Source organism: Myodes glareolus, chromosome 22 (genome assembly GCF_982192425.1).
Source record: "Myodes glareolus chromosome 22, mMyoGla1.1, whole genome shotgun sequence".
Lineage (NCBI taxonomy): Eukaryota > Metazoa > Chordata > Mammalia > Rodentia > Cricetidae > Myodes > Myodes glareolus.
The window spans coordinates 46,334,449-46,359,347 of record NC_142047.1 but is presented as its reverse complement, the minus strand read 5'-3'; the positions used below and the strand labels follow the sequence as shown (position 1 = coordinate 46,359,347).

At 49.5% G+C, this 24,899-nt stretch overlaps 1 protein-coding gene across 1 annotated transcript in view; it reads left to right on the top strand.

Annotated features, from left to right (window-relative positions):
* The window catches only part of LOC125402531 (polycystin-1-like protein 2), an 86,400-nt gene that overhangs the window by 47,522 nt on the left and 13,979 nt on the right, over positions 1-24,899 (top strand). The window contains exons 25-36 of the mRNA XM_087900450.1: positions 1,451-1,552; positions 1,849-2,027; positions 3,706-3,852; positions 7,204-7,403; positions 8,227-8,441; positions 9,946-10,162; positions 11,949-12,177; positions 14,927-15,131; positions 16,626-16,719; positions 18,451-18,588; positions 22,241-22,426; positions 24,294-24,621. Of these exons, the coding sequence (XP_087756576.1) occupies positions 1,451-1,552; positions 1,849-2,027; positions 3,706-3,852; positions 7,204-7,403; positions 8,227-8,441; positions 9,946-10,162; positions 11,949-12,177; positions 14,927-15,131; positions 16,626-16,719; positions 18,451-18,588; positions 22,241-22,426; positions 24,294-24,621 (2,240 nt within the window). The remainder of the gene's footprint in view (positions 1-1,450; positions 1,553-1,848; positions 2,028-3,705; positions 3,853-7,203; positions 7,404-8,226; positions 8,442-9,945; positions 10,163-11,948; positions 12,178-14,926; positions 15,132-16,625; positions 16,720-18,450; positions 18,589-22,240; positions 22,427-24,293; positions 24,622-24,899) is intronic.

The following is a 24,899-nucleotide window of genomic DNA, read 5'->3' as shown; positions in this document are numbered from 1 at the left end:
CAGCACTTGGAGATAGAGGCAGGAGAATCTCTGAGTTCAAGGCCAGTCTGGTCTATACAGTAAGTTTAGGCCAGCCGGGGATATATAACGAGACCCTGTCATGAAAATTGCAACACCAAAACAAAACCACAAAAATGGGGCTTGAGTGATGGCTCAGTGGTTAAGAACACTTGTGGCTATCCCGGAGGGCGTGAGTTCAGTTCCAAGTACCCACAGGGTGATTGGCAGCCGTCTCTAACTCAAATAACTCCTGTTCCAGGAAATTCAATGACTTGAAGGGCACCAGGCACACATGTATGCACATATAAACATGCAAGCAGACAAACCACACATGCACATAAAACAACTAAAAAAAAAAAGCACATACTGCTTTTGTAGAGGAACCAGCTCAAGATCCATTCCCCAAACCCACATCAAGCAGCTCCCAACCACTTGTAACCCCAATGCCTGAGGATCTGATGCATTATTCTGGCCTCCTTGGACACAGGCCATATGTACAACCCCCTATCAACATATACTCATAGTTAATTTTAAAATACAAAAACTGGATATAAGGACACATATATATAATCTCAGAACTCAGGAGGCTGAGGCATGTGGCTCTCTATGAATCCAAGACTAGCCTGGTCTATATAGAGAACTCCAAGTCAGCCAAGGTTACCTAGTGAGACCCTGTATCAAGAAAAAAAATTTATATATAGATAGATAGATAGATAGACATATGATATATAGATATATATAGATATAGATATATCTTAAATGCCTCAGATTGGCACCCAGTAAGCATGCTATAAAATGGAGTTAAGTCCAGGGTGCAGGGGTGTTTTCTGAGAGGAACCTTCAAGGTGAGCTGGAGGAGCTAGCAGGATGGTTATGCAGCAGTGAGAGCCCCGCCAAGCCTTAGAGATCTGCACTGAGCAGGGCTGGGCTGCCCAGGTCTTACACACATCCAGACACCTCACAAGAGTGTGCCCTGGACAGAGAGGACCGCATCCTCGGCAGCAGAGCCTCCGCGGCCAGTGTGAGCCTTTCATAGGAAAGAGAGATGAGCAGTGCCTCCCAGAGGTCACGTCACCCCCCCCCCCAGCTCCAGCCACCTGATGCTTTCGCTAAAGCATCTCAACATTCCATTCCTTCTGAGTCCTCTGGGAAACAATTGTATAAACAGTGGGCTCACCACACCGAACACTGAACATTCTGTTTAATGCCAAGCTCACTTCCAAGTTAACTCCATAGGGTCGCACTAATAATGAAAGCACTTCGGGCTTCCTGGCTTTTGCTTCTATTTTTCCTGAACCCTTCTTCCTATAAAGGACAGTTATCGCTGGGTCAGATAGTAATGTATGCCAGTTTGCATGTTAATTGGCATTGTTGCCCAACTCATTCTTAGCAGCTGGATGGTGGGTGAGCCCACTGAGCAGGGTCCCCCTAACACTGTCCTTCTGTCTAGGTAAAAGTCATAGTGCTGGAGGACAATGAGCCCTTTGCCCAGTATCACTACCTGGTGACGGTCTACACGGGACACCGACGAGGGGCAGCCACATCTTCAAAGGTTGGTTGGTGGGTGCGTCTCTCCCGTGGCAGAGATAGCTGTCCTTGTGGAGTGTCTGGCTCCAGGGATTTGTATTGCCTTGTACTCAATTGTTTCATTTTGTATATTAGAGGAGAGAATATCGTTTAGTTTTTAAAATTACACTGTGCATTGTGTGTGTGTGTGTGTGTGTTGAGTGTGAGTGTGCTGCATGCCTAGTTTTGTGCAGTGCTGGGATCAAGCACAGAACTGCCCAATCCTGGGCAGACACTGCACTGACTGAGCTACAGTCCCAGCTTCTGGTCTCTGGATTCTAGGTGACTCTCACGCTGTATGGGTCGGATAGAGAGAGTGAGCCCCACCACCTGTCAAACCCTGATGCTGCAGTTTTTGAGCGAGGAGGGGTGGACGTCTTCCTGCTTTCCACTCTCTTCCCCCTGGGAGAACTGCAGAGCCTCCGGCTGTGGCATGACAACTCTGGGGACCAGCCATCATGGTGAGCTGGGAGAGTGCAAATGACCAGGCTGTGGCGAGGTACCCATTTCTTGGCTCTCGTGAGCTGCTGCGAATACACAGAATGGCTCTCCAGGGCACAAGTGGGGCAAGCAGGCTCAAAGAGGTCCCCTGCTCGGGGTTCATATAAACCAGACCAGAAGAGAGGAGACTGAGGTCCAGGCCTGGTGTGCAGCAGTGGACCCACCCCTGGCTTTTCTGCAGCTCCAACTTGTCCAAGGTCACACACAGCTTTAAGTTCAGAGCAACGTCCTGTCCATTCTTCCCGAGACCAAAACGAGTGACTTGGACAAATAGTGTCGGTGTGACCAGCTAGCGATCAGCAGGCAGTCTCTTTAGACAAACAGCATTCTCATGCATGGTGTGCTCACAAACATTCCTAGTGTTAGGGAAGGAGAGGCAGGAAGAGTTCTGGGATAGCATGGGGTACATAGTGAACTCCGTACCAGCCTGGGCTACAGTGGGAGACTTTATCCCAAAAATGCTGGGCATGCCAGGTGTGGTAGTATACTCACCTTTCATTTCAACGCTCGGGGAGGCAGAGGCAGCTAGACCTCTGTGAGTTCAAGGCCAGCCCGGTCAACATAGTGAGTTCCAGGGCAGCCAGGGCTACATAGAGAGACTGTTGATATGTTTAAAAAAACAAAAAAAGACGCTGGGTATTGTACACCCATAATCCCAGCACTTGAGAGGAGGGATGGTGGGAGTTCAAAGTTATCCTTGACTCCACAGATAATTCAAGATAAGCCTGGGTTACACAAGTCCCTGTTTCAAAAGGGGGAGCACTTCTACTGCTTAGGTTTTAGTTGTTTTGACAGAGGGTCTCACGCTGTAACCTAGGCTAGCTTTGAGGTTCTGGCAGTCTCTTGTCTCAGCCTATAAGGACTGGGCTTAGAGGTAAAGGCCACCACACACTGTTTACTGCTGTCTAACTCACCAAATTCTCAGGAAGCAGACTCTGAGAGGCAAATGAACATGCCGGGTGTCTATTAAAGGAGCCCTGGTGATAGCACCTGGGGAGGGAGGAGTCAAGTGTGCTCTGAGCCAGCGACAGCCCAGCCAACTCTTGTGGCTCCCCTGAAGCTGTCCCAAGTTGGATCAAAATATCCCGGTCCTGAGTCACTGGATGTCAGTCACCCAGGAGGGCCATAACCAGGACGTAGGTGGCCTTTGCACCCCCAGTGGAGCTGGGCTTATAGAAACGAGGGATGTGGGTAGAGCACGGTGCCGGCTATATAGTGCGCACCCAGCTTTGTCATCATGGCTGTTCTTATTGGCCACACAACGCCAGAAAAGCTGCTGCTTGCCTGTACCTCTCGATTCAGGTAAGAGGACATCTCCTCCTCTGAGGCTTCGAAGCACCTTGCTGGAGCACACCCTCCTGCCTGGCTTCTCTTACTGCTGGCTGGGTGTCGTGAGTAAGGGGTTCAGAGGTTTCAAATGTGTTCCCCCCCCCCCGCCACCCTGCCCATTCTCTGTGAACAAGCTGGCTGACCTCCCCCACAGGTCAGATGTCACTCAGACACCAAGGGAAGAGCATGCACATGACTTTTCCAGGCACTCCTGTTCTGGGGCTCATTTTCTGAAGGCCTTATCCCTGTGGTGCCCCAGGGAGGCCCAGCCACATGCCTGGTCCTCAGAGCTGCATCTCCTTCCTCCAGGTATGTGAGCCGGGTGCTGGTTTATGACCCTGCGGCAGAGCGCAAATGGCATTTCCTCTGCAACTCGTGGCTGTCCATCGATGTTGGAGACTGTGTCCTCGACAAGGTGTTCCCTGTGGCCACAGAGCAGGACAGGAAGCAGTTTAGGTACTTCCCTTCTGTTTTTTTTTTTTTTTTATCATAGGAAAATGATCAAACCCGGGTCCTCACACAGCAAATCCTTTGCGAAAGCTGTCTCCTAGGGCACTTATTTTACATCGGTGGTCTTACTGTATGCTCACTGTCTTTTGTCTTCAGCCTAATAAATGTGTCATGGTCACCCTTTGTGGAGAACAGGTATAGGTCAAATAATTTTCCTTATTTTTGTTTGAGAAAGGGTCTCGCACAGTTTAAGAAATAAACCAAGAATAATAATAATAATGTTGAACTCTTTTTTTTTTTTTGAGACAGGGTTTCTCTGTGGCTTTGGAGCCTGTCCTAGAACTAGCTCTCATAGACCAGCCTGGCCTCGAACTCACAGAGATCCGCCTGCCTCTGCCTCCCGAGTGCTGGGATTAAAGGCGGGCGCCACCACCACTCGGCAGCGTTGAACTCTTGATCCTCTTGCCTGTACTTCCCAAAGTCCTGGGATTACAGACATAGTCCATCATACCCAGTGTTTCCAATGATTGTGCAATAGCACTCAGAATGGCTGTTGAATCCCTCACTATCATCAATGGGTCTGCTTCCAGGGCATTTATTCTGGTGGCCTTCCCTCCCAGTCGGGCCTTCAGAAGGAATAAATTCAGAATTAAGACCTGGGTACCCAAGAGGCTGACACAGACAGAGGCATGGATAGTGGGTCCTAAACTAGTAATATTATAGCTATTTTATCACATTGAAATTGCAGCAGAAGTATCATAGACCACTCACCTGTGTATTAGTGCTGTCTCAATGCTGTACAAAGATGATTTTGCTGGCACAAAAGCAGTTACAGTGAGCAAGAGGCCAGCCTGGGCTCCGTGAGACCCTGTCTCAAATCAGCAGCAACTATGACTTCAAATCCTTCCAAATACCCATTGCAGAAAGTTCTATCATTATCTTAAAGTCAAGGGAGCTGAGGAACAAAGAATGATGTCGCTTGCCCAGGTCACAGGGCTGGGGGGCAAGGCAGGCAGGGACTCCAAGGCCGCTCTCTTTGCACACAAGCTGAGGAGGTGCTCAGCTGGAAGAGTGCTTGCCGAGGAGGCGCAAAGCCCTGGGTTCCAACCCCAGTGCCATATAAATGAAGCGTGGTGACACGCGCCTGTAATTCCAGCACTCAGAAAGCAGGAGGTTCTGTTTCAAAAGTAAATTCCCGGCTGCTAACTGTGTAAATGTGTGTGCAGTGCGTGCATGTGTGCACGTATGTGTCTATGGCGTGGTGTGTGTAGAGGTCAGAGGACAACTTTCTGAGCATTGATTCTTTCCTTCCGCCGTTGTGAGGTTTTATGTATAGGCATGTTTTGCCTGTACATGTGTCTGTGCGTCTTGTGCGTGCAGTGCCTGTGGAGGCCAGGAAAAGGCGTCAGATCTCTTGGAACTTGAGTTACAAATGACTGTTAGCTTCTGCCATGACGACTATTAGCTGTCGCCATGACAACTGTTAGCCGCCACCATGTGGGTGCTGGGAACTGAACTTAGGTCCTCTTAAATGGGGCATGGTGCTCTTAGTCCCTGAGCCATCTCTCCAGCCGGTCCTTGTTTCTAAGGCAGGGTCTCCGCTGCTTGCTTGAGAGCTTCTCCAGTCTTCACCTCCCATGCTGTCTCAGGAATGCCAGGGGTTATGAACTGTGAGCTGCAGGCAGCAGTGAAGCTTATGGAGTTCAATTCAACAAAGAGCTAAACCCTGGTGAGGCAAAGCCCCAGGGTGGGGGGGGGGGCTGTCCCAGAATGCTCCTCGATTCTGCCATGCTGCGCCCGCTTGCTGCCGCCCTGTCCCCACTGTATTGGGCATAGTATGATTCCTATGTGAAAGGATTCCACTGTATCTAGTGTAGTGTGATTGTTTTGGGGAAAATCCCACTCCTCACTGAGCAGTTTACTTGCAAGTCATACTGAAGGTGATTTTTATAAGAGCAATGATATTTTGTTAGATCTGTGATTTAATTGGACTTTCTGAGTTAGCCTAAAAGATACAGGTGGTTAGGACAGTTAGTAATGATGATTGGGGCAGGGTTTAGCTTAGTCGGCCAATTGCTCCAATAAGAGATACAGGAAAGGCAAACATAGGCCAAAAGTCACCTTCCCCTTTGTTAGATGTGAGACTTACAGAAGATGAAAACAATAGCAAGGAAGTTCCGTGCACTATAGACCCATGAGTTCTGCCTGTGGAGAAACAGGCTGATGATCAAAGAAAACATACGTCCCTACACCCAGGGTTCGGCCTGAGCCCCTCGGTCATGGAGCTTACAGAATTATTCACAGGTCCCAGTGTGCACCTCGAAAAAATGAAGTTGTGAAAGGAGAGTAAATGACCCTGTTGTGTAAAGGAAAATAGACGACAAACTGACCGTTGTTTAATGTTTCTCTAGAGTAGAAATCAAAAAATTGCACAGCTGCCTGCCAATACAAAAGGAACTGGCTGAAATATACTCAGCTTGTTTAAAACTTTGCTTCTCGATCATAGAAGAATCATTGCTTTGGGGTGAAGATGATCTATGATGAGAAAATACAAAGAAAAAACGTTTAAGTCCTTGTGGGCTCTAAGGAAAACATGTAACTTGTGATCTGAATGTGATTTCTTCTTATGTAAAAATGTTACTTTGTCTCTTTGGAAACTATGTAACTTGTGGTTGTGAGGTAATCTTCTCTTGTGTAGAAATCTTTGTATCAGGAAGTACAAAAAGGATAAGAAAAACAGTAAGAGCTAGGAGATGGAGCGGTGTCGAAGAAAAAACATCAGAAAATAGAACCCCAGAGAAGAAATAAAAAGGATAACACCAGGAATGATATGGAAGGTGAACACCTAGGGAGAAGAAGAAGAAGGAGAAGGAGAGGGAGAGGGAGAAGAGGAAGAAAGGAAGGAAGGAAGAAAAAGAAAACACCAGGATAGAAGAACAGAACAGAAAAAGAACAGAGTAAGAAGAAGCATTAGAGAGAAAACTAAAATGAAGAAGCTTTGGCCCTCAGATAAAGTTCCCGTGTGTGTGTGTGTGTGTGTGTGTGTGTGTGTGTGTGTGTGTGTGTGCGTGTGCATCTGTCTGTATGTCCAGTAGTTCACCTACTCTACATCTCCTCTCCAGTTTCTCTGACCTGCTAGGGGCTGGGCCCCTCATCAGCAACAAACCATCTAATCCAGCTTTTTAAAGATGTGGTTGGTAGTTGTGTTATCGTAAGGGGTTTTGCCCACTGAACCAACTTGCTGGCCCCCAGATGTGCTAAATCTCCCAGGCGAATCACAGGTTGCTCTTAAGAGACCAGTCCCTCTGCCTACCTGTCTCCCTAAGTGTCCATCTCTTTTTTTCTGCCCGCCCACAGCCACCTGTTTTTCACAAAAACCTCCACGGGCTTCCAAGATGGACACATCTGGTACTCGGTCTTTTGTAACTCCCCTCGGAGCAGCTTCACACGCGTACAGAGGGTGTCCTGCTGCTTCTCGCTGCTCCTCTGCACCATGCTGACCAGCATCATGTTCTGGGGTGTCCCGAAGGACCCAGCTGAGCAGAAGATGGACTTGGGTAAATCTCAGTCTTCCTTCTGATGGCTGGGGCTGGTGGGTACCAGTCCCACTGCCCCAGCAAGACCGCTGCAATCTAGAGGAGGTTTTACAGTCTTTGTTTGATCGGTTCGATATTCTGAGACAAGGTCTTACACTGTGGACCAAGCTGGCCTCAAACTTACTCACTAACCATTAAAGGTGTGCACCACTATGCCTGCCTTGCCTTTGTGTCTTGTGTGCATATGTGCACGCACACATGTGCACATGCAGGTGGAGTTTAGCTCTGGGTGTTGTTCCTCATGAGTCAGTCACCTTGTTTCTTGCAGACAGGGCTCTTAAGCTTGCCGGTTGGGCTCCATTGACTGGCTACAATGTCTCCGGGATCTGCTTGCCCCACCTCTCGGCACTGGGGTTCCAAGCAGGTGCTACCACACCTGACTTTTTACAGTGGTGCTTGGGATTGTGGCCTACAGGTCCCTAGGCTGGCATGCTAAACACTTTACAGACTGAGCTGTCTTCTCAGCCCCCTTGATTTAGTCTTCACTGGGACCAAATCGATGTGCTTGGCCATGTACCTATAGAGCTGACCTTAGCCTCTGGCCCCTGTGAAGAGTAAGCTGAGTCACGTGGCCCAGGCTCTTGGTAAACTGACTTGTCAGGGTGGACTATCTGGCTTGGCTCACAACCCTGGGTAAGCATCTAAAGGCTTACAGATGACCTCCTAGGAGTTGTGCTTGGTTGGTCCTTCACTGTGTAGCTAGCTCCCTTCTACTGAGAGGTGGGAGGGGACTGGACTTTGGGCATCTGCCTCCATTTAGCCTCTCCCCTCCTTTTTCCCCCAGGCAAAATTGAGTTCACTTGGCAGGAGGTGATGATTGGGCTGGAGAGCTCCATCCTCGTGTTTCCCATCAACCTCCTGATCGTCCAGATCTTTCGGAACACCCGACCTCGACTCCCGCGGGAAGAGGATGAGAAGCGGGAGCAGGGACCCTCCAACCTGACTCCTTCACCGCAGCCCACGGAGGAGGGACTTCTGACCCCTGAAACCGTGACCAAGGCATGTCCTCAGCCTCGGTTTGTCTATGAATGGAGGGGCTCTCTAAGCTGGCAGTAGAGGAGTGCAGGCTGGTGCATGGGGCCTGGAAGCCTGGATTGCCTGGCAATCTCAGATGCCAGGATTCACCAGCTGAGAACATGCAGACTGTCATGCATATCTCATACATCATATGTGTAGCGCACAACGCCTGTTTGTGCTCTATGCGCTACCATACAGTTTGCGAGCTTCGGAAAAGGGGCTGGAGATTGAAACACACAAAGACACACACCTCTAGTCACTGGTAAGCCTTTTTATTGAATAGCACCACGGAAGCTTAGATACCGAACACAGTCAGGTGGGCCAACAGGTGGAAACCTCATTCCCTGATTCTCAAGGCAAGGCAACACGTGCTCAGGAAGCAGAGCTGGTAAACAACTTTGACACAGCTTTCAGTAGCTCAAATCAGAAGGCCAAGTACACATCACAGCAGGGAAGAGCAGCTGGAGGCCAGGACTCCAAATGGTCCCAACACATATGTGTTCCTGCAATGCACACTTTTTGAGCATCTGTTATGTGGAAACTCTGTTGTTAAAATTCCTTCGCTGGGGGAGACATAAGCAATATCCACCCTCCTCCTTGGCTCCAGTGACAAACTGAAGTGTGAGGCCAGCAAAATTCACCTGGGGAAGCCAATGAGTTCATTAGGCTTCCTTACAGTGTGATCGATGGTGAGGGGTGACAGACAGGGACATGGATGGCCTTAAAGCAGCCACTTCGGAAGGACAGCACACAGGAGTTAACAGTGGCTTCTTCATGGCTGTACAGATGGACCTCCCTCCCCCTCCTACCTTGCCAATCTCTTCTAGCCCCTCCCCCCAAGACCATATGCAGTTACGCCAGAATTGCATGAGGTTGGTTGGGAATGGAGAGCCCTGTGACCCTCCTTGCCCCTCCTTCAACTAGGGAAGGTAATGAAATGGTCAACAGGCCCGCTGCTATGCTCTTTCGTGAGCAGGACCAGAAGAACTGAAGATGAGAGTGCAGTTCTAAGGATAGTGCTGTATTGCAGAACACTCCTGCCCCCTAAGGCTAGAAGCTCATAAAAGAGACACATTAGCCGGGCAGTGGTGGCGCACACTTTTGATCCAAGCACATAAGAGGCAGAGATAAGTGGATCTCTGTGAGTTTGAGGTCAGCCTGGTCTATATAGTGAGTTCCAGGACAGCTAGGGCTGTTACACAGAGAAACCTTGTCTTGAAAAACAAAACACACACACACACTTCCCCTACACTCGTGTACTTGATGATCTTTTATAGACTATTTGCTGTGTGCAGTCATTTGAGTAATACAGCCTGGAATGGGTTCATTCAAGCCCTAGAGGAGAAATTTTCGTGGTTGCAGATCCTTCCTTGGAGTTATAGTTCAAACATGGGTCACACAGTTCAGGGCACATGCCCTAGGCTTCTATGCCCCAAAGCCCTGATCTGCAGCTAACAGTCCCTCGCCTCACTGGCCTTTATTGCAGGGTGTACAGACTCTCCTCCGCTCACTGTTTAAAGCTCTGAAGGTGCTGCCCCCAGCCTCGGGCTGGGACTCTAAGATCCTGATGGACATTAACTACCTCCTGGCCTTACTAGAAGACCTTGTCTGTCCAGAGGGCACAGCGGGACAGGGGTACTGGGAGGAAGCCCTAGAGAGGGAGGACCCTTGCACCTTCACCCATAGGCCTGTCCATCTGAAAGGTAAGTCCTTCCCAGGAAGTAGTCCTCTGGAACCAGGTGGTCTGGGTGGGAAATCAGGACCTGGCCTCCATCTCCCAAACACCCAGCTTCACACTCCTTCAGAAAATGATTTCATTTCTTATCGTACATGTAAGGTCACGTTTTGATATCAGAGGACAATTTGTGTGATTGGTTTCTCTCTACGATGTGGGTCACAGGGAGCAAACTCGGGTCATCAAGCTTGGCAGCAAGCATCTGTGTCCCCTGAGCCACCTCCCTGACCCTTGTTTGGTTTCTTATTGTAAGTATGTCTCTTCTGCGATTTAATACAAACAACAAAAAGAGATAAATATTTTCTTTTAGGCTGGTGTGGCAGTGAAATCCCAGCATTTGGCTCTCAGGGGTGGAGACAGGAGGATCAGAAAGGAGGTCAAGGTCTTTCTTGGCAACATCAACAGCTTGAGACCAGCCTAAGATCCCTGAAGCACCGTCTCAAAGGCAAAATAATAGCAATAAAAGTCAGTTTTAGAGGAGCTGGGCCTGGAGGCAGGGCTTGATGGGAGAGCAAGGCTGATCCCTGGGTTCTGTCCCCAGCACTGAGAGAGATAGTTGAGAATCTGAAATTTCGACAAACCAACTTTAGAAAAACAGTAATACAGCCAGTGGGTAAAGACGCTTGCCTCCACTCCTGACGACCTGAGGTCAGTCTCACCCACAGAGTGAAGGAGAGAATCAGCTCCCACAAACTGTCCTCTGGTTTCCACATCTACCTGTGGATGCACAAGCACAACACAGCAGGTAGATAGAGAGCTTCTTAGTTAGGGTTTCTATTGCTGTGATGAAACACCATGACCAAAAAGCAAGCTGGGGAAGAAAGGATTCATTTGGCTTATACCTCAGAATTGCTGTCTACAGAGTGAGTTCCAGGACAGCCAGGACTGTTACACAGAGAAATCCTGTCTTTAAAAAAAATCAAAGCTAAATCAATAAATAAATGAACAAATAAGTAATTTTTTTAAGACATGAGAACAGAAAATTGGCACTGGGAAAAACTGGTCTTAAATTCAAGTCTAAACACATAAAGGAAAAGACTCCAGATGGGGAGTAAGATGGCTCAGCGGGTAAAGAGACTTGCTACCAGGCCTGACAGCCCGAGTTCAAAACCCAGGACCCACATGGTGGAGGAGTGTCTCATTAGCTAGGATTTCTATTGCTGTGAAGAGACACTGTGACCACGGCAACACTTATAAGGAAAACATTCAATTGAGGGGGCTCCCTTACAGTTTCAGAAGTTCAGTCTATCATGGCAGGGAATGGGACCCCCAACAAGACCATACTCACTCCAACAAAGCCACACCTCCTAACAGTGTCACTCCCTGTGAGATTATGGAGGCCAGTTACATTCAAACTACCACAAGGGGAGAACCTACTCCTGAAAGTTGTCCAGAGAGAGAGAGAGAGAGAGAGAGACAGACAGACAGACAGACAGACAGAGGGAGGGGGAGAGAGAGAGGAGAAAAGAGAGAGATAATAGATAAATAAATGTAATTTAATAGTCACTTATAGTCATTGCTGAAGCAGGGCACATGGGAAAGCATGCTGTTCTCTTTGTAAGTAAGGACTCCTTCAAACTGTCCCTCATAAAAAGCCAAACTACCCTACCTGGCTGTTTAAGCCCAGCCTCTATGCCTCGTCATCCTACACCTGGCTTGCGGCAGGTGAGCTCAAAACTGCTGTTATTGTTTTTTACTGTAGCTGGTTCATTGTCACTCAACACTCTCAGGTTACTTTCGCCTTTGTCTCCTAGAGAGCACATGGCACCCCAAGCCCAAGCCGGCTGTGAGTGGGCTTTGGAGGGACAGCATCTACAGATGGTGTCTCTACCTTCAGTTGGAGCACGTGGAGAGGGAGCTGCGGCTGGTGGGGCCCCAAGGCTTCCTGCATCAACAGAGTCATGCCCGGGCTCTCAAGCAGCTGCATGCCCTGAAGGGCCACCTCTGGGGACAGCCTGGCACCCCAGCGATAGCATACGCCAGGTAATCTACTTCCCCAGGTGCCAAATGGACACCTGCCCTCTCCTGTCTGGGGCTACAGGCTGGGTCGCTTTGTCCAGCCTTGGGAAGGTGTCCACCAAGGCCAGGACTCCCTCGAGTACTCTCAAAGCCAGCAGGGGTTCAGGGGTCTACATGCTGAAAGATCCTCAGTCTTTGCACAGAACTTTGCACGTCATGACCATATTCGTGTCTCTTGTCCACACGTCTGCCATGTTGGAGCAACGCCTGGGTCTCTGAGAGCCTTTGTTTCACGGTAGGATTGAAATGTGTAGCTCCTAACTCAAACTTAAAGGACGTTTTCTTTTTCATTTGATTCTTGTTTGTTTGTTTGTTGCAGTTCTGGGGGCTGAACCTCATCCTGTGCTAATAATCAGTAAAGCTGGGTGTTGGTGGTGCACACCTTTAATACCAGCACTTGGGAGGTTAAGACCAGCCTGGTCTACAGAGCTAGTTTCAGGACAGCCAGGGCTACCCAAAGATTTCAGAAAATCTGATTTCAAAAACCAAACCTGATTTCAGAAAACTAACAACAATAATCAGTTAACTTGAAGACAAGTTATTTAACGAAAGAAGTCAGTGTGCCAGGCCTGATAGACAATTCTATACTCCCGAATACTAGGGAGGATAAAGCAGGAAGATTCAAAGCCAGTTTGAGGTACATAGTAAGTTCAAGGCCAGCACCTGAGTATCTTAGTCAAGGTCACTACTGCTGTGATGAACACCGCGACCAAAGACAAACTGGGGAGGAAAGGATTCATTTTGCTACACTCCCACCTTGCTGTTCATTACTGGGGGATGTCAGGACCGGAACTCAAACAGATTAGGAACCTGAAGACAGGTGCTGATACAGAGACCTTGGAAGAGTTGCCTACTGTCTTGGCCCCTATGGCTTGCTCAACCTGCTTTCTCATAGAACCCAGAACCATCAGCCCAGGGATGGCACTGCCCAGAAAAGGCTGGGTCCACCCCCTTCCATCACTAGTTAAGAAAATGTCCTACAGGCTTGCTACAGTTTAGTCTTTTTGTTTTTTGTTTGTTTGTTTGTTTTTCGAGGCAGGGTTTCTCTGTGTAACAGCCCTGACTGTCCTGGAACTTGCTTGCTAGACCAGGCTGGCCTCGAACTCACTGAGATCCGCCTGCCTCTGCCTCCGAGTGCTGGGATTAAAGGTGTGCACCACCACTGCCCGGCCACTACAGTGCAGTCTTATGGAGGCATTTTCTCAACTGAGGCTCCCTCCTCTGATGCCTCTAGCTTGTGTCAGGTTGACATAAAACTAGCCAGTGGGTTTTTTGTTTTGTTGTTGTTGTTGTGTGTTTGTTTTGCCTGCACTTAGTGTCTGTGCCCCCGATTTAAGTGTCTACAGAGGCCAGAAGAGGGCATTGGGTGCTATAGTCATATATTGTTGTTATATAGTGTAGTTATATTGGATGTTATAGAGCATCATTTAGGTGTTATATAGAACCCACGTCCTCTGGAAGAACAGCCAGTGTTCTTAACCCCTGAGCCATCTCTCTAGCTCCCAAATTCCCGTTTTCTTGTTGTTCCTGTTGTTTTGAGACAATCTCTTCTCTCTCTCTCTCTCTCTCTCTCTCTCTCTCTCTCTCACACACACACACACACACACACACACACACACACACACACCCTGGGTGTTCTAGAACTATGAAGACCAGGCTGGCCTCAAACTTACAGAGACACTCCACCTGCCTCTGCCTCCGGAGTGCTGAGTCTCCCCATGCCTGGCTCTGCGTTCCTTTTTAATTCTTTTCTATATTCTTTCAGGTTTATTTTATTTCAGTTACATATGTGTTTATGTTTTTAGGAGGACCCAGAGGCTAGAGGAGAGCGCTGGATCCTGTAGAGCTGGAGTTACAGGTGTTTGTGAGGCACCTGGTGTAGGGGCTGAGATCTGAAAAGTCCAGTCTACTGCTGGAGAAGTGCTTTAACCACTGAGCCATCTCTCTAGCCCGATCCTGGGCAATTTAGTGTGTGTGTGTGTGTGTGTGTGTGTGTGTGTGCGCGCGTGTACATGTGTGTGTTGTGTGTATGTGTATATATGAGTGTGTGTGCGTGTGTTGTGTGTGTGCATGTGTGCATGTGTGTGTGTGTGTGTGTGTGTGTGTGTTTGGGATATAGCTCAGCAGTAATAAACTCACCTAGGATGCTGAATGCCCAAGGGCTGTCTTTCCATTGCTCACACAGCACTTAGTTTTTGGTGGCCAATGAGGTGGAACAGTAGTATGATAATTTAGTCGGAAAATAACCCTTCTCAAGAGGCATCCTGAGGTAATCTAGGGTGATCTTGGATTACGTTTGGAATGTATTTTTAATATCCTCCCCCTCCAAAAGGAAAAAGGAGGGTGTGGAACAGATGGACTATACCAGACAAGATGGGGACAGTTTTTAAAACCAACTGACGAGTGCCTGGGGTTGCTGGCTCGATGACTTTTGAATGATGAAACTCTTTTCATAATTCATCATTTTTCATAACAAAAGATTTTCTAATGACATAGAACCAGCCTTCTAGGTTTGCTGTTAGGGACTGCCCCCTAGCCAGCACTGGACAAAGGACTGAACAGCTCTTTCAGGCAGGTACAATTCCAGAGAAGGAATAGATGGTCAGAGGTCAAGCGGCTTGCCCAAGGTCATGTGGAGAACGAGGACCGAATGGGATTTGAATGTGGGTCTTTGGGCACCACCCCAACTGTGTCAGTCTGTCCTCCTTTGCAGCGCTCCTCGGGTCAGCAAGTCCCCTCGCGGCCTGCCCTGGTGGTGCGTCCTAGTGGGCTGGCTCCTGGTGGCAGCCACCAGCGGGGTGGCGGCCTTCTTCACTATGCTGTATGGTCTGCACTATGGAAGGGCCAGCTCTCTCCGGTGGCTCATCTCCACGGCTGTGTCCTTTGTGGAGAGTGTGTTCATCACCCAGCCCCTGAAGGTCAGAGCACCCCCCTTCAAAGTGGCGGCCCATGTCCTTTCTATCTCTACCCTATGGGATCATAGGGTAAAGCATAGCTATTATTTCTTTTATTTAACAAACACATGAGATGCCCTGTAATGGCCCCAGAGCAGGGATAGTGGAGATAGTCAAACAGCCCAAAGAACTTGTCCCTTAGTTGTGCTGAGGAGCTGGTACTTCCTAATCACCATCACCCCGGGGACTGTGGGAAAATCTATGGGTGAGAAATCTTAAAGCTGGGGGTGTAGCTCAGAAGTAGAGAGTTTGCCGAGCATGCACGAGGCCCTGCCTCCCCCCACCCCCGTAGTACTTCCACCAAAAAGATCACAAGCCTCCCTAACCCACATATTTGTATATCTCAGTCCTCAGAATCTTCTGATTCCGAGAGAGGACAGCAGTGTAAAGGACTGCTCCCTCCAGGAACTTGTTCCTATTCCTGAGATGCAAAGTTATGTGGGAGCGTATCCAACTTAGATACCAAGACCAGACTTGGAACTAGTGGGGAGTGGGGACAGGTGTGCCTCTGGAAGGAGTCCAGCGGTTGGCAGTCATCAGGGAACCGGGGGACTGTAAGAGGAAAGTGACCATTAAGGGACTCTGTAATGTTTGGCTACTTGGTTTAGAGACAGGATCTTCCCATGTACCACTGGCTAGCCTCCTACTCGGTATGTAGTCCAGACTCACTTTGACTTGATGGCAATCCTCCTGCCTCAGCTATCCAAGGGCTGAAACTACAGATATGCCCTGCTTTCATAACCATCTACTGGGATCTTTACTCCTGTAGGACATCTCAAATCCCTCCCCCCTCTCATTCTACCCTGAATTATATATGTAAATTTATTTTTGCATAGCCCAAGGTGGTCACAAACTGTTTAACTGAGGCTGGCCTTGAACTTCTGATTTCCCTTCCCCCACCTCCCTGCTGCTGGGATTCCAGGTGTGTGCCCTCCTGCCCTGTTGATGTCGGATGCTGGAGGTCACATCAGGGCTCTGTGCATGCTAGGCGAGCCCTCTGCCAACGGAGCTATACCCCAGTCCTGAATGGTCTTTCAGATAAGGCTCAAAGGCTTCTATGACAATTCCACCAGCCTAGGCTAGAAGACTACGCAGAACAGGCTGCGTCCTGTGCGTTCCTAACCAAACCACAGGATCTCTTTTGCTGGGGCATAGCAGACCTAGAAGTTGTAGGCTGTCTCAGCTGACGCAGGGGTACAGGATGGGATGAGGTGGAGGCAGTGATTCTTCAGAGTTAGAAGTGAGAGATGCTCTGGTCAGCAGGGTGGCAAGTGGGAAGTTCCAGGAAGTTTAGAGACGGGCCAGCCTTCCCGATGGGTCACAGCCCTCCCTCCTCACGATGACCTCCCTCTGTGGGAAGGACTAGTTCCCACCTGACTGCATACCATCACCCAGTCCCTATCTCTCAAGCCTTGGGAACTCCCTGCAGGCTTGGGCTCACACGGGGGTGATTTCCAGGTCCTGGGCTTTGCTGCTTTCTTTGCGCTGGTCTTGAAGAGAGAAGATGATGAAGAGGCTCTGCCCCCATTGCCCGGACATCTACCTGGCCCAGGTAATAGGTCCCCGGTGTGTGGAGACAGGGGCCTGACCACCCACCCACTGGTCCAGCAAGGCTGAGTAGGCCTGCAGAGAGTGTCTAGGAGGTGTCCTGGGACTTGGGCACTCCCCAGAACTTATCCCCCCACCAGCATCCAGGCAGGATTTATCAGTCATCCCAAACTAGCCAGGCAAGAGACACCCATCCCAGTCCCCTGAGCAATCTTATTCCTTCCCTTCCATCTTTTTCTTTCTGATAACTCAGCATAACCCTTTGGCCAGGGGTGTGCCCTGGGGATCAGGCAGGCTGTATTTGTTCTTTTTAGAGATAGAACCTCACATAGCCTGGCTGGCCTTGAACTTGATATGGTACTGAGAATGACTTTGCACCTCAGATCACCCTACCCCACTGCCACCTCCAAGCATATGCCACCAAGCTAGTTTATGTGGTGCTGGTACAGAAGCCAGGGCAAGCACCAGTTAGGCAGGCTCTCTGATAAAGGAGCTACCTTCTCAGCTCCAAACCATTCTCAGCTCCAAACCAGATTCTCCCCCCCCCCCCCGCCCCCCGCGCGCGCTTTGGTTTTTTTCAAGACAGGGTTTCTCAGTAGCTTTGGTGCCTGTCCTGGAACTAGCTCTTGTAGACCAGGCTGGTCTCGAACTCACAGAGAACCCCCTGTCTCTGCCTACCAAGTGCTGGGATTAAAGGCGTGCACCACCACTGCCTGGCTCCAAACCAGATTCTTCACCGAGATGTGGCTCCCTGAGATTTCAAATGAAAATAAAGCATTCAGTTCGCTTACAGGTAGGCTGCAGGAAGTGGCTGTCAATCAGACTTCTGGGACAAAAAGTCTGCCGTCTATAACCAAGGGGCTAGACTGTCCCTGTTTTGTTTGTTTGTTGTTTTTGTTTTTGTTTTGTTTTTTGGTAAATAAATATTTATGGAAATAGCTATGCTGACCCTGGTCTAAGACCCCTGGTTCTTCTTCCCAGAGAAGCTCTCAAAGGCCCTTGAGAAGAGCTCTTCTCAGACAGATGAGCAAACAGAATAGAATCAATAACTGACCTCAGCCTCAGGGATGACAAATCAGGAGCCAGTGTGCTCGTCAATGTGCAGAGGTTCACCCCGTCCTGGCATAGAATCTTCCATTCTAGGAGAAAATCTGACTTTGCACTTCCTCAGAAAGCCCGTTTCTTAACAAAAAAAGGTCACCTTTCTCAACAAAAGAGCAATTTCTCTCTGAAGAGATACCAGTTTCCAGACCCACCAGACAGACAATCATTCATCTGATTCTTCAAGGAGAACTGGCTGTGTTTCAGGCAGTGGTGGCTTCAGAACATAATTGACATAAAATTCTCTCACTGTTGGATGGAATTCAGTGAGTCTAGTAAATTTAGAGGGTCCTGAAACCATCATCATTATAATTGAGATTTAAAATATTATTTCATCCCCCAGAAGGAACCCTTGGTTCATTTTAAGTCTGTCTCTGACTCATCCCTGGGCAAGGTGGTACTGGCAGAATGGAGTGGGTCACAACCCCTTCAGGCATAGACCCTGTGGGGAGGTGACGGGGAAGCATGTGAATGCATAAGCAGACATCTAAGGAAGCCTGATGAGGCCAGGGCTGGAGAGAAGTAAAACCCTGCAGGTTTCCTTCGCTGTCCGCTGAGGGTACAGGAAGGAAAGCCTTGAGCCATAGAGGATTGCCCTTTCGGCCATTGTTCTGTGTGTGTCCTGTGTCCACAGGCCCCTATGCCTTGTTCCGAAGACAAAGACGCAGCAGCAAGGATGCTTACCAGCCTCCCCTCACCACTGCCGTTGAGAAGATGAAAGCCACTCGCCTCAAGGAGCAGAAAGCATTTGCTCTCATCAGAGAAATCCTGGGTGGGCAGTTTCCCATAGCTGGGCTCTCGGCACCTCCTGAAGCAGACATGCCGTGTGTCCTTTGATGAGAGCCCCTTGCTGCCCCTAGGCCTCAGTTCCTCTTCTCCCTTTTGCCTGAGATCCGGCAAGCTCTTGGGATGAAGTCTGAGCTCCCTCCCAAGAGCTTGAGGGATTTCAGGCCAGAGAAGGAAAGGTGGGAACTACCCCTTGAGTTCCCTGGCTCCCAGTGCCCTGCATTCAGTACTGGCTCCTATGGCTCCCAGGATCCTGGGCCTCCACTGTGTCTGGGCCTTTGAATCTGTCCCATCATCTCAGCTGTTCCGAAATGTCCCCATCCTTCTTCCCACCTTTCCTTCTCGCTAAGTCCCCCCACCCCCCACCCCCACACCACCGCCTAGACAGCGTTTGTCTGTGTAACAGTCCTGGCTGTCTTGGAACTTACTTTGTAGACCAGGCTGACCTCGAACTCAGAGATCTGCCTACCTCTGCCTCCCAAGTGCTGGGATTAAAGGCGAACATCACCACTGCCCGGCTGCTTCCTGCTCTTTAACTCTCAGTCCAGTAGTGTGTCTCTTTCTTTAATTTTATTTTGCTTTTTATTGATTTAATTGAGCTATACATTTTTCTCTGCTCCCCTCCCCTTCAACCCTCTCCCATGGTCTCCATGCCCCCAGTTTACCCAGGAGATCTTGTCTTTTTCATGTAGATTAGATCCGGGTATCCAGTAGTGTGACTTTAGAGAGAACCCCATTCCCCATTGCTCAGGTCAGGGACTTTCAAACCCTGGTGTTTGCCTGATTCCCCCTCTAAGCAGATCTGTGTAAAAACCTGAACAGGCCTTTTCTACGCCTGTAACTCCCATGCCACTACAAGACGGTATGTGAGCCGGGAACTAAGCTGGAGACTTAAAAACACAGAGACAGACAGAGACATGGATATGGGTCATCCTTGATACAAAATGCCAAGAATGCCCAGTTTATTGTGCGCAGCGGAAGCTTATATAGGGATCCTTAGCCACGCCCAGCTCTCGGGATATTTCAGTTGCAGACTCGTCAGACTCAGAGCAGCTGCAGGCATAGGAAAAACAAGCTTCTCACAGGGAATTTAGGGTCTAGGAGCTCCCAATAGCTCCCAACAGATCTGGGTGGATATATTTCACTAGCAAGGTGATCCTGGGAAGGCAGGTGGGGAGGAAAGTGCACTGGAGAGGGAAAGAAGCCAAGAGTCAGTGGTTTGGTTCTGCAGGAAACCTAGGGGAGAATGGGATCCCCACACATACACACAATTATCCTATGCATTATCATGATTGGTTTTCATCCAGGCCCACCATGGGATTGTGCCTTCATGGGGGGTGGTGCCACATGGTGCAGACCCCAGGCCCATGCCTGTTGGTTCTAGTTCAGTAGGAACAGTCTGCACCTGGGTTGAATTGCTGTTTGTCACTTTCTGACCTAAATCTTTTTACACAAAGGGGCCCTTCCAGCCATCCAATGTTTCTGACCTGTCTCCACTAAGCAGGTGAATGTCATGAGCACAGGGACCATATCTGTCTGTGCCAAGACTGTATTGTCAGCAATGCAACAGGACAGTTTTGACGATTCTATCTTAAAAACACATACAGGGGTCTGGCGAGGGCTCAGTAGGTGAGAGTGTCTACTTTACTAGCATGAGGCCCTGAGTTTGGATTCCCACAGCCCACATAAAAATCCAGATATCAGGGGCGGGGGAGCTGGAGAGATGGCTCAGAGTTTAAGAGCACTGGCTGCTCTTTCAGAGGTCATGAGTTCATATTCCCAGCAACCACATGGTGGCTCACAACTATCTATAATGTGTTCTGGTGCCTGCTTCTGGCCTGTATTGCAGGTTTAAATGGAGGCAAAATGGTGTGGGAGAATTGTCTGTATTCTGTCAACCATATTTTAATAAAACGCTGATTGGCCAGGCAGGCAGTATAGGCGGGAAAGCCAGACAGGAAGTAGGGGTGGAGCAAAGAGACTGGGAGTATTCTGGGAAAACAGGAAGCTCCCTCCGCCATTGCTGCACAGACCACTGAAGAGACAGAATGCAACCTGCCCAGCTGAGAAAGGTACTGAGCCCTGTGGCTAACACAGATAAGGATAATGGGGTAACAAAAGTTGTAAGAGCTAATAAGTAGCCTGACCTAATGGGCCAATCAGCTTTATAACTTATAGAGATCTCTGTGTGATTGATTTTCTTTGGGGTTTGCCGGCTGTGGGGTACCAGGCAGGACAGAACCCCAACAAGCCGGCCCTCATGTTACAGCAAAACACTGTATACTAATTTTTTGGGGGGGGGGGGGTTGAGACAGGGTTTCTCAGTAGCTATGGAGCCAGTCCTGGAACTCGCTCTGTAGAGCAGGCTGGCCTCGAACTCACAGAGATCCTCCTGCCTCTGCCTCCTGAGTGCTGGAATTAAAGGAGTGCACCACCATCTCCCCGCATAAATAAATCTTTTTTTAAAAAAAATTCATATGTGGTTGCATGTACCAGTGATTCTAGTCCCATGGGAGGCATTGATGGAAGGGTCACTAAGGCTTGCTAGCTGCCTCCCTAGCTCTAGGTTCAGTGCCAGACTCTGTATCGAGAGAATAAGGTGGAGTATGATAGAACAGGACATTGAACAACACGCTCCGGTGCACCCATACATATGTACATACATGGTACACACACGGAGAAAATGAAAAGGAAGTTCAAGAGTTCAGGGGTTTAGCTCAGCGGGCAAGTACTCACCTAGCAAGCACAGGCTTTGCAGACAATCCCCAGCCTGAGAGCGGACCCAGCAATTTGCTGCTCAAGCCTAACTGTCCACGTTCAGTCCCTAAAATCCAAGGTGGAAGGAGGGAATGAACTCCCTCACGCTATTCTCTGACCTACACTCCTGCTGCGGCACATGCCTGACCACACTCACACACACTCAAGAGTAATAAACTGAAGTTTTTGAAAAGAAAGTCAGGCAGGGTGGCTCAAACCTATAATCGCAACACTGGGGAGGATCAGGAATTCCTATCCAGTCTCATCTCTGTAGCAAGTTTAGTTAGTGCCAGCCTAGGATGTGAGACCCTGTCTCAAAAGAAACATAGAGCGTGACTCCCTGGTTGGGTCTTGATCTAAATGCTTTATAAACATTAGCTGATCCTCCCACCACAATCCCAGGCCTTAAAATCATTATCTGATGCCGGGCAGTGGTGGCGCATGCCTTTAATCCCAGCACTCGGGAGGCAGAAGCAGGTAGATCTCCGAAAACTCGAGGCCAGCCTGATCTACAAGAGCTAGTTCCAGGACAGGCTCCACAACTACAGAGAGACCCTGTCTTGAAAAAAGAAAGGAAGGAAGGAAGGAAGGAAGGAAGGAAGGAAGGAAGGAAGGAAGGAAGGAAGACATTATCTGAACAATGAGAAGTCGTCCACAGAGAGGTTGAACCGTTCATGAAGGGCACGTGGAGAGGAAGTAGCCAGACCTCCCTCCTAGTTTGTGCGCCTCCATCCTCTATGCTGTCCCTGTTACCAGAGTGACAGCGACTGGGCTGCAAGCTCCCCACTATACTGAGCCATGTATGCTCCTTTTCCTCCTTGAACTTGGTGGTGGTGGGGGTCAAGGACCTGCCTGATCGGGCTGTTGTGCGTCCTTTCCAGCTTACCTGGGCTTCCTGTGGATGCTGCTGCTCGTGGCCTATGGGCAAAGGGACCCCAGTGCTTACCACTTCAACAGCCACCTGGAGCACAGCTTCACACAAGGCTTCTCAACCGTGCTGAGCTTCCGAGAGTTCTTCGAATGGGCCAACACCACTCTCGTGAAGAACCTCTACAGTCATCACCCAGGTAGTCCCCCGCGTCACGAGGCAGTGTGTCAGGCGCCCTTGGGTGTGGAAGTGGGTGGGAATAGCTGTAAGTCCCCGGGGGCACGAAAACACAACAGCCGCGTGGTCGTAAGCTTTGACAAGCTATCAGAAAGAAGGCCAGTGTGAACTGCCAATCATCTGGCTTGAGAGGTAGGAAGCCTAAACTGCCCATGAAGATACAGTGCACAGGCGGGAGAAAGGATGCAAAGCTAGCCAAGTCAGCACACTGTGGCACGGCGAAGTCCACGCCATGGTAAAACTTTGAGGGTGACTGCGATGGTGGTATCTGAGTGAAGGACTGGCGTGAAGCTGTGTGGAAGAAAGAGACAGGGAGCCGAGGTTATGACGAAGCTCCAAAGAGCACACTGATCCTCGTGGAGAGGAGGCGTCATGGAGGAATCGACACAAGGAAGCGTCGCTCTGGAAAGATGTGGAGGCTGGAGGGAAGGGGGCCAGGGAGATATGATGGGGACTGATGTAGAGATTCTGGGAGGGGGAGGAAGACACAGCATCATCGGGGTGCAGTGGCTGTTGAGGCTGAGGCTTGGAGAGGACACAGGTGATGTTCAGGCTGACCGAGTGGTGGGCACAGTCCCCATAGAGGATTTATGTGTGCATAGAGTCTGTCCAAGATGGAGAAGTGGCGAGGGAAGGATGGATGTGTTAAATATATTCATGACAGAGTGGCCGTGGTTGGTCCAGGAAAGGAAGCTGACACATATTCACCCTTCAGCGATGAGATGCACTAGGAGAAAGGGCCTCAAGACCGTGATTGGCCCCAAGATAGGGGGAGAATATTAGACAGAAAATGGTACCGTATGTGGGAGAGCCAAGCATGACGAGGATCTTAAAGGGGAGGAGGACTTCCTTTTAAAACCTAGAGAGGAGCTTCATTAAGAAGGAGAATGAAGCTGGGCGGTGGTGGCACACTCCTTTAATCCCTGCACTTGGGGGCAGAGGCAGGCAGATCTCTGGGTTCGAGGCCAGCCTGGTCTATAAAGTGAGTTCCAGGACAGTCGGAGGTATATAGAGAAATCCTGTCTTGGAAAAAAAAAAAAATGAGACCAGGCCTGGTGGTGCACACCTTTAGTCCCAGCACTTGGTGGGCAGGAGGCAGGTGAATCTCTGAATTCGAGGCCACCCTGGTCTATAAAGTGAGTTCCAGGACAGTCGGAGGTATATAGAGAAATCCTGTCTTGGAAAAAAAAAAAAAATGAGACTACATAGTGAGTTTCAGTTCAGAACAGCCAGGGCTGCCTAGAAAGACCATGGAGAGAGAAAGAATGAATGAGAGAGCTGGGGGAGGGGAGGGGCACAATGAGAGGAAGGTGGGGCAAAGGAAGAGAGTCCCAGAGCAGTTCCCCTGATGAGTCTTCTCAGAAGTCTGCAGGGCAATCCCCAGAACTTAGGGCTTATGGGACTTTTATAAGCTTTAAGAGGGTGGGACGTTTTGTGTAGCATGATTTTGCTCAGAATAGCATGCCGGACAAAGAACATGGAGGAGCCAAGTACTAGTTAGGACTGTAAGCCAAGGCACAGAACAACTCAATTCTGTCCCAGAGGGAGCTGCCTGGAGGTGTGGCCTAATCCCTTAAGGCTCTCGAGTGACTAAGGTCTTAAAGGGGCAGTCCCATGACTAGGGTCTTAAAGGGGCAGTCCCGTGACTAAGGTCTTAAAGGGGCAGTCCCATGTGCTAAAAGAAACCAGCCTGTAGTTGTGTATGAGCGACTTCTGTTTATATCTCTAATGGATCCACCTGTGATCGCATTCACATCTGGGTGGGGGAGCATGGGATGCGTGAGGCTGCTTTCCGATGCCACACTTGCCCTCCTGGTTCTCATCTCTAGGCTTTGTCACCGATGGGAACTCCAAGTTGGTTGGCAGTGCCCGCATTCGCCAAGTGAGGGTCCGGGCAGGCTCTTGCCCTGTTGCCCAGCAGCTACAGGCTTCTTTCGATGGATGCCATGCCCCATACTCCCTGGATGCTGAAGACCTGGCAGACTATGGAGAAGGCTGGAATGCCGCGGCCCGTAATAACAGCAATGGCTTCCCTCAGGTGTGGCGATACCAGAGCCAGAGCCAACACCAGGGTTATCCGATGTGGGGCAAACTTACTGTGTATGGGGGAGGAGGCTACGTGGTCTCCTTGGGAACTGATCGCCAAAGTGCCTCGAGGTGAGACGCACTTGATTCTTTTCTAACTCAGTGAAGCCGTTTGCTAGAGGGCACAGTAGGATGGAGGAGGCAGAGCTCATTCATGCCAATGTGGGCGGGGACAGGCAAATAAGAACCATTCAGTTAGTATTTTCAGGACCCTAGAAACTGAAATTTCTAGGGATTTTCAGATCCCCCAGATCTGAAAGGAAAGGCCATCTGCAACTATTATTACTGAATATACGCGCTTGTGCACGCACAAAATCCCATCTTCTCTATCTGGAGGCATGGATGTTTGC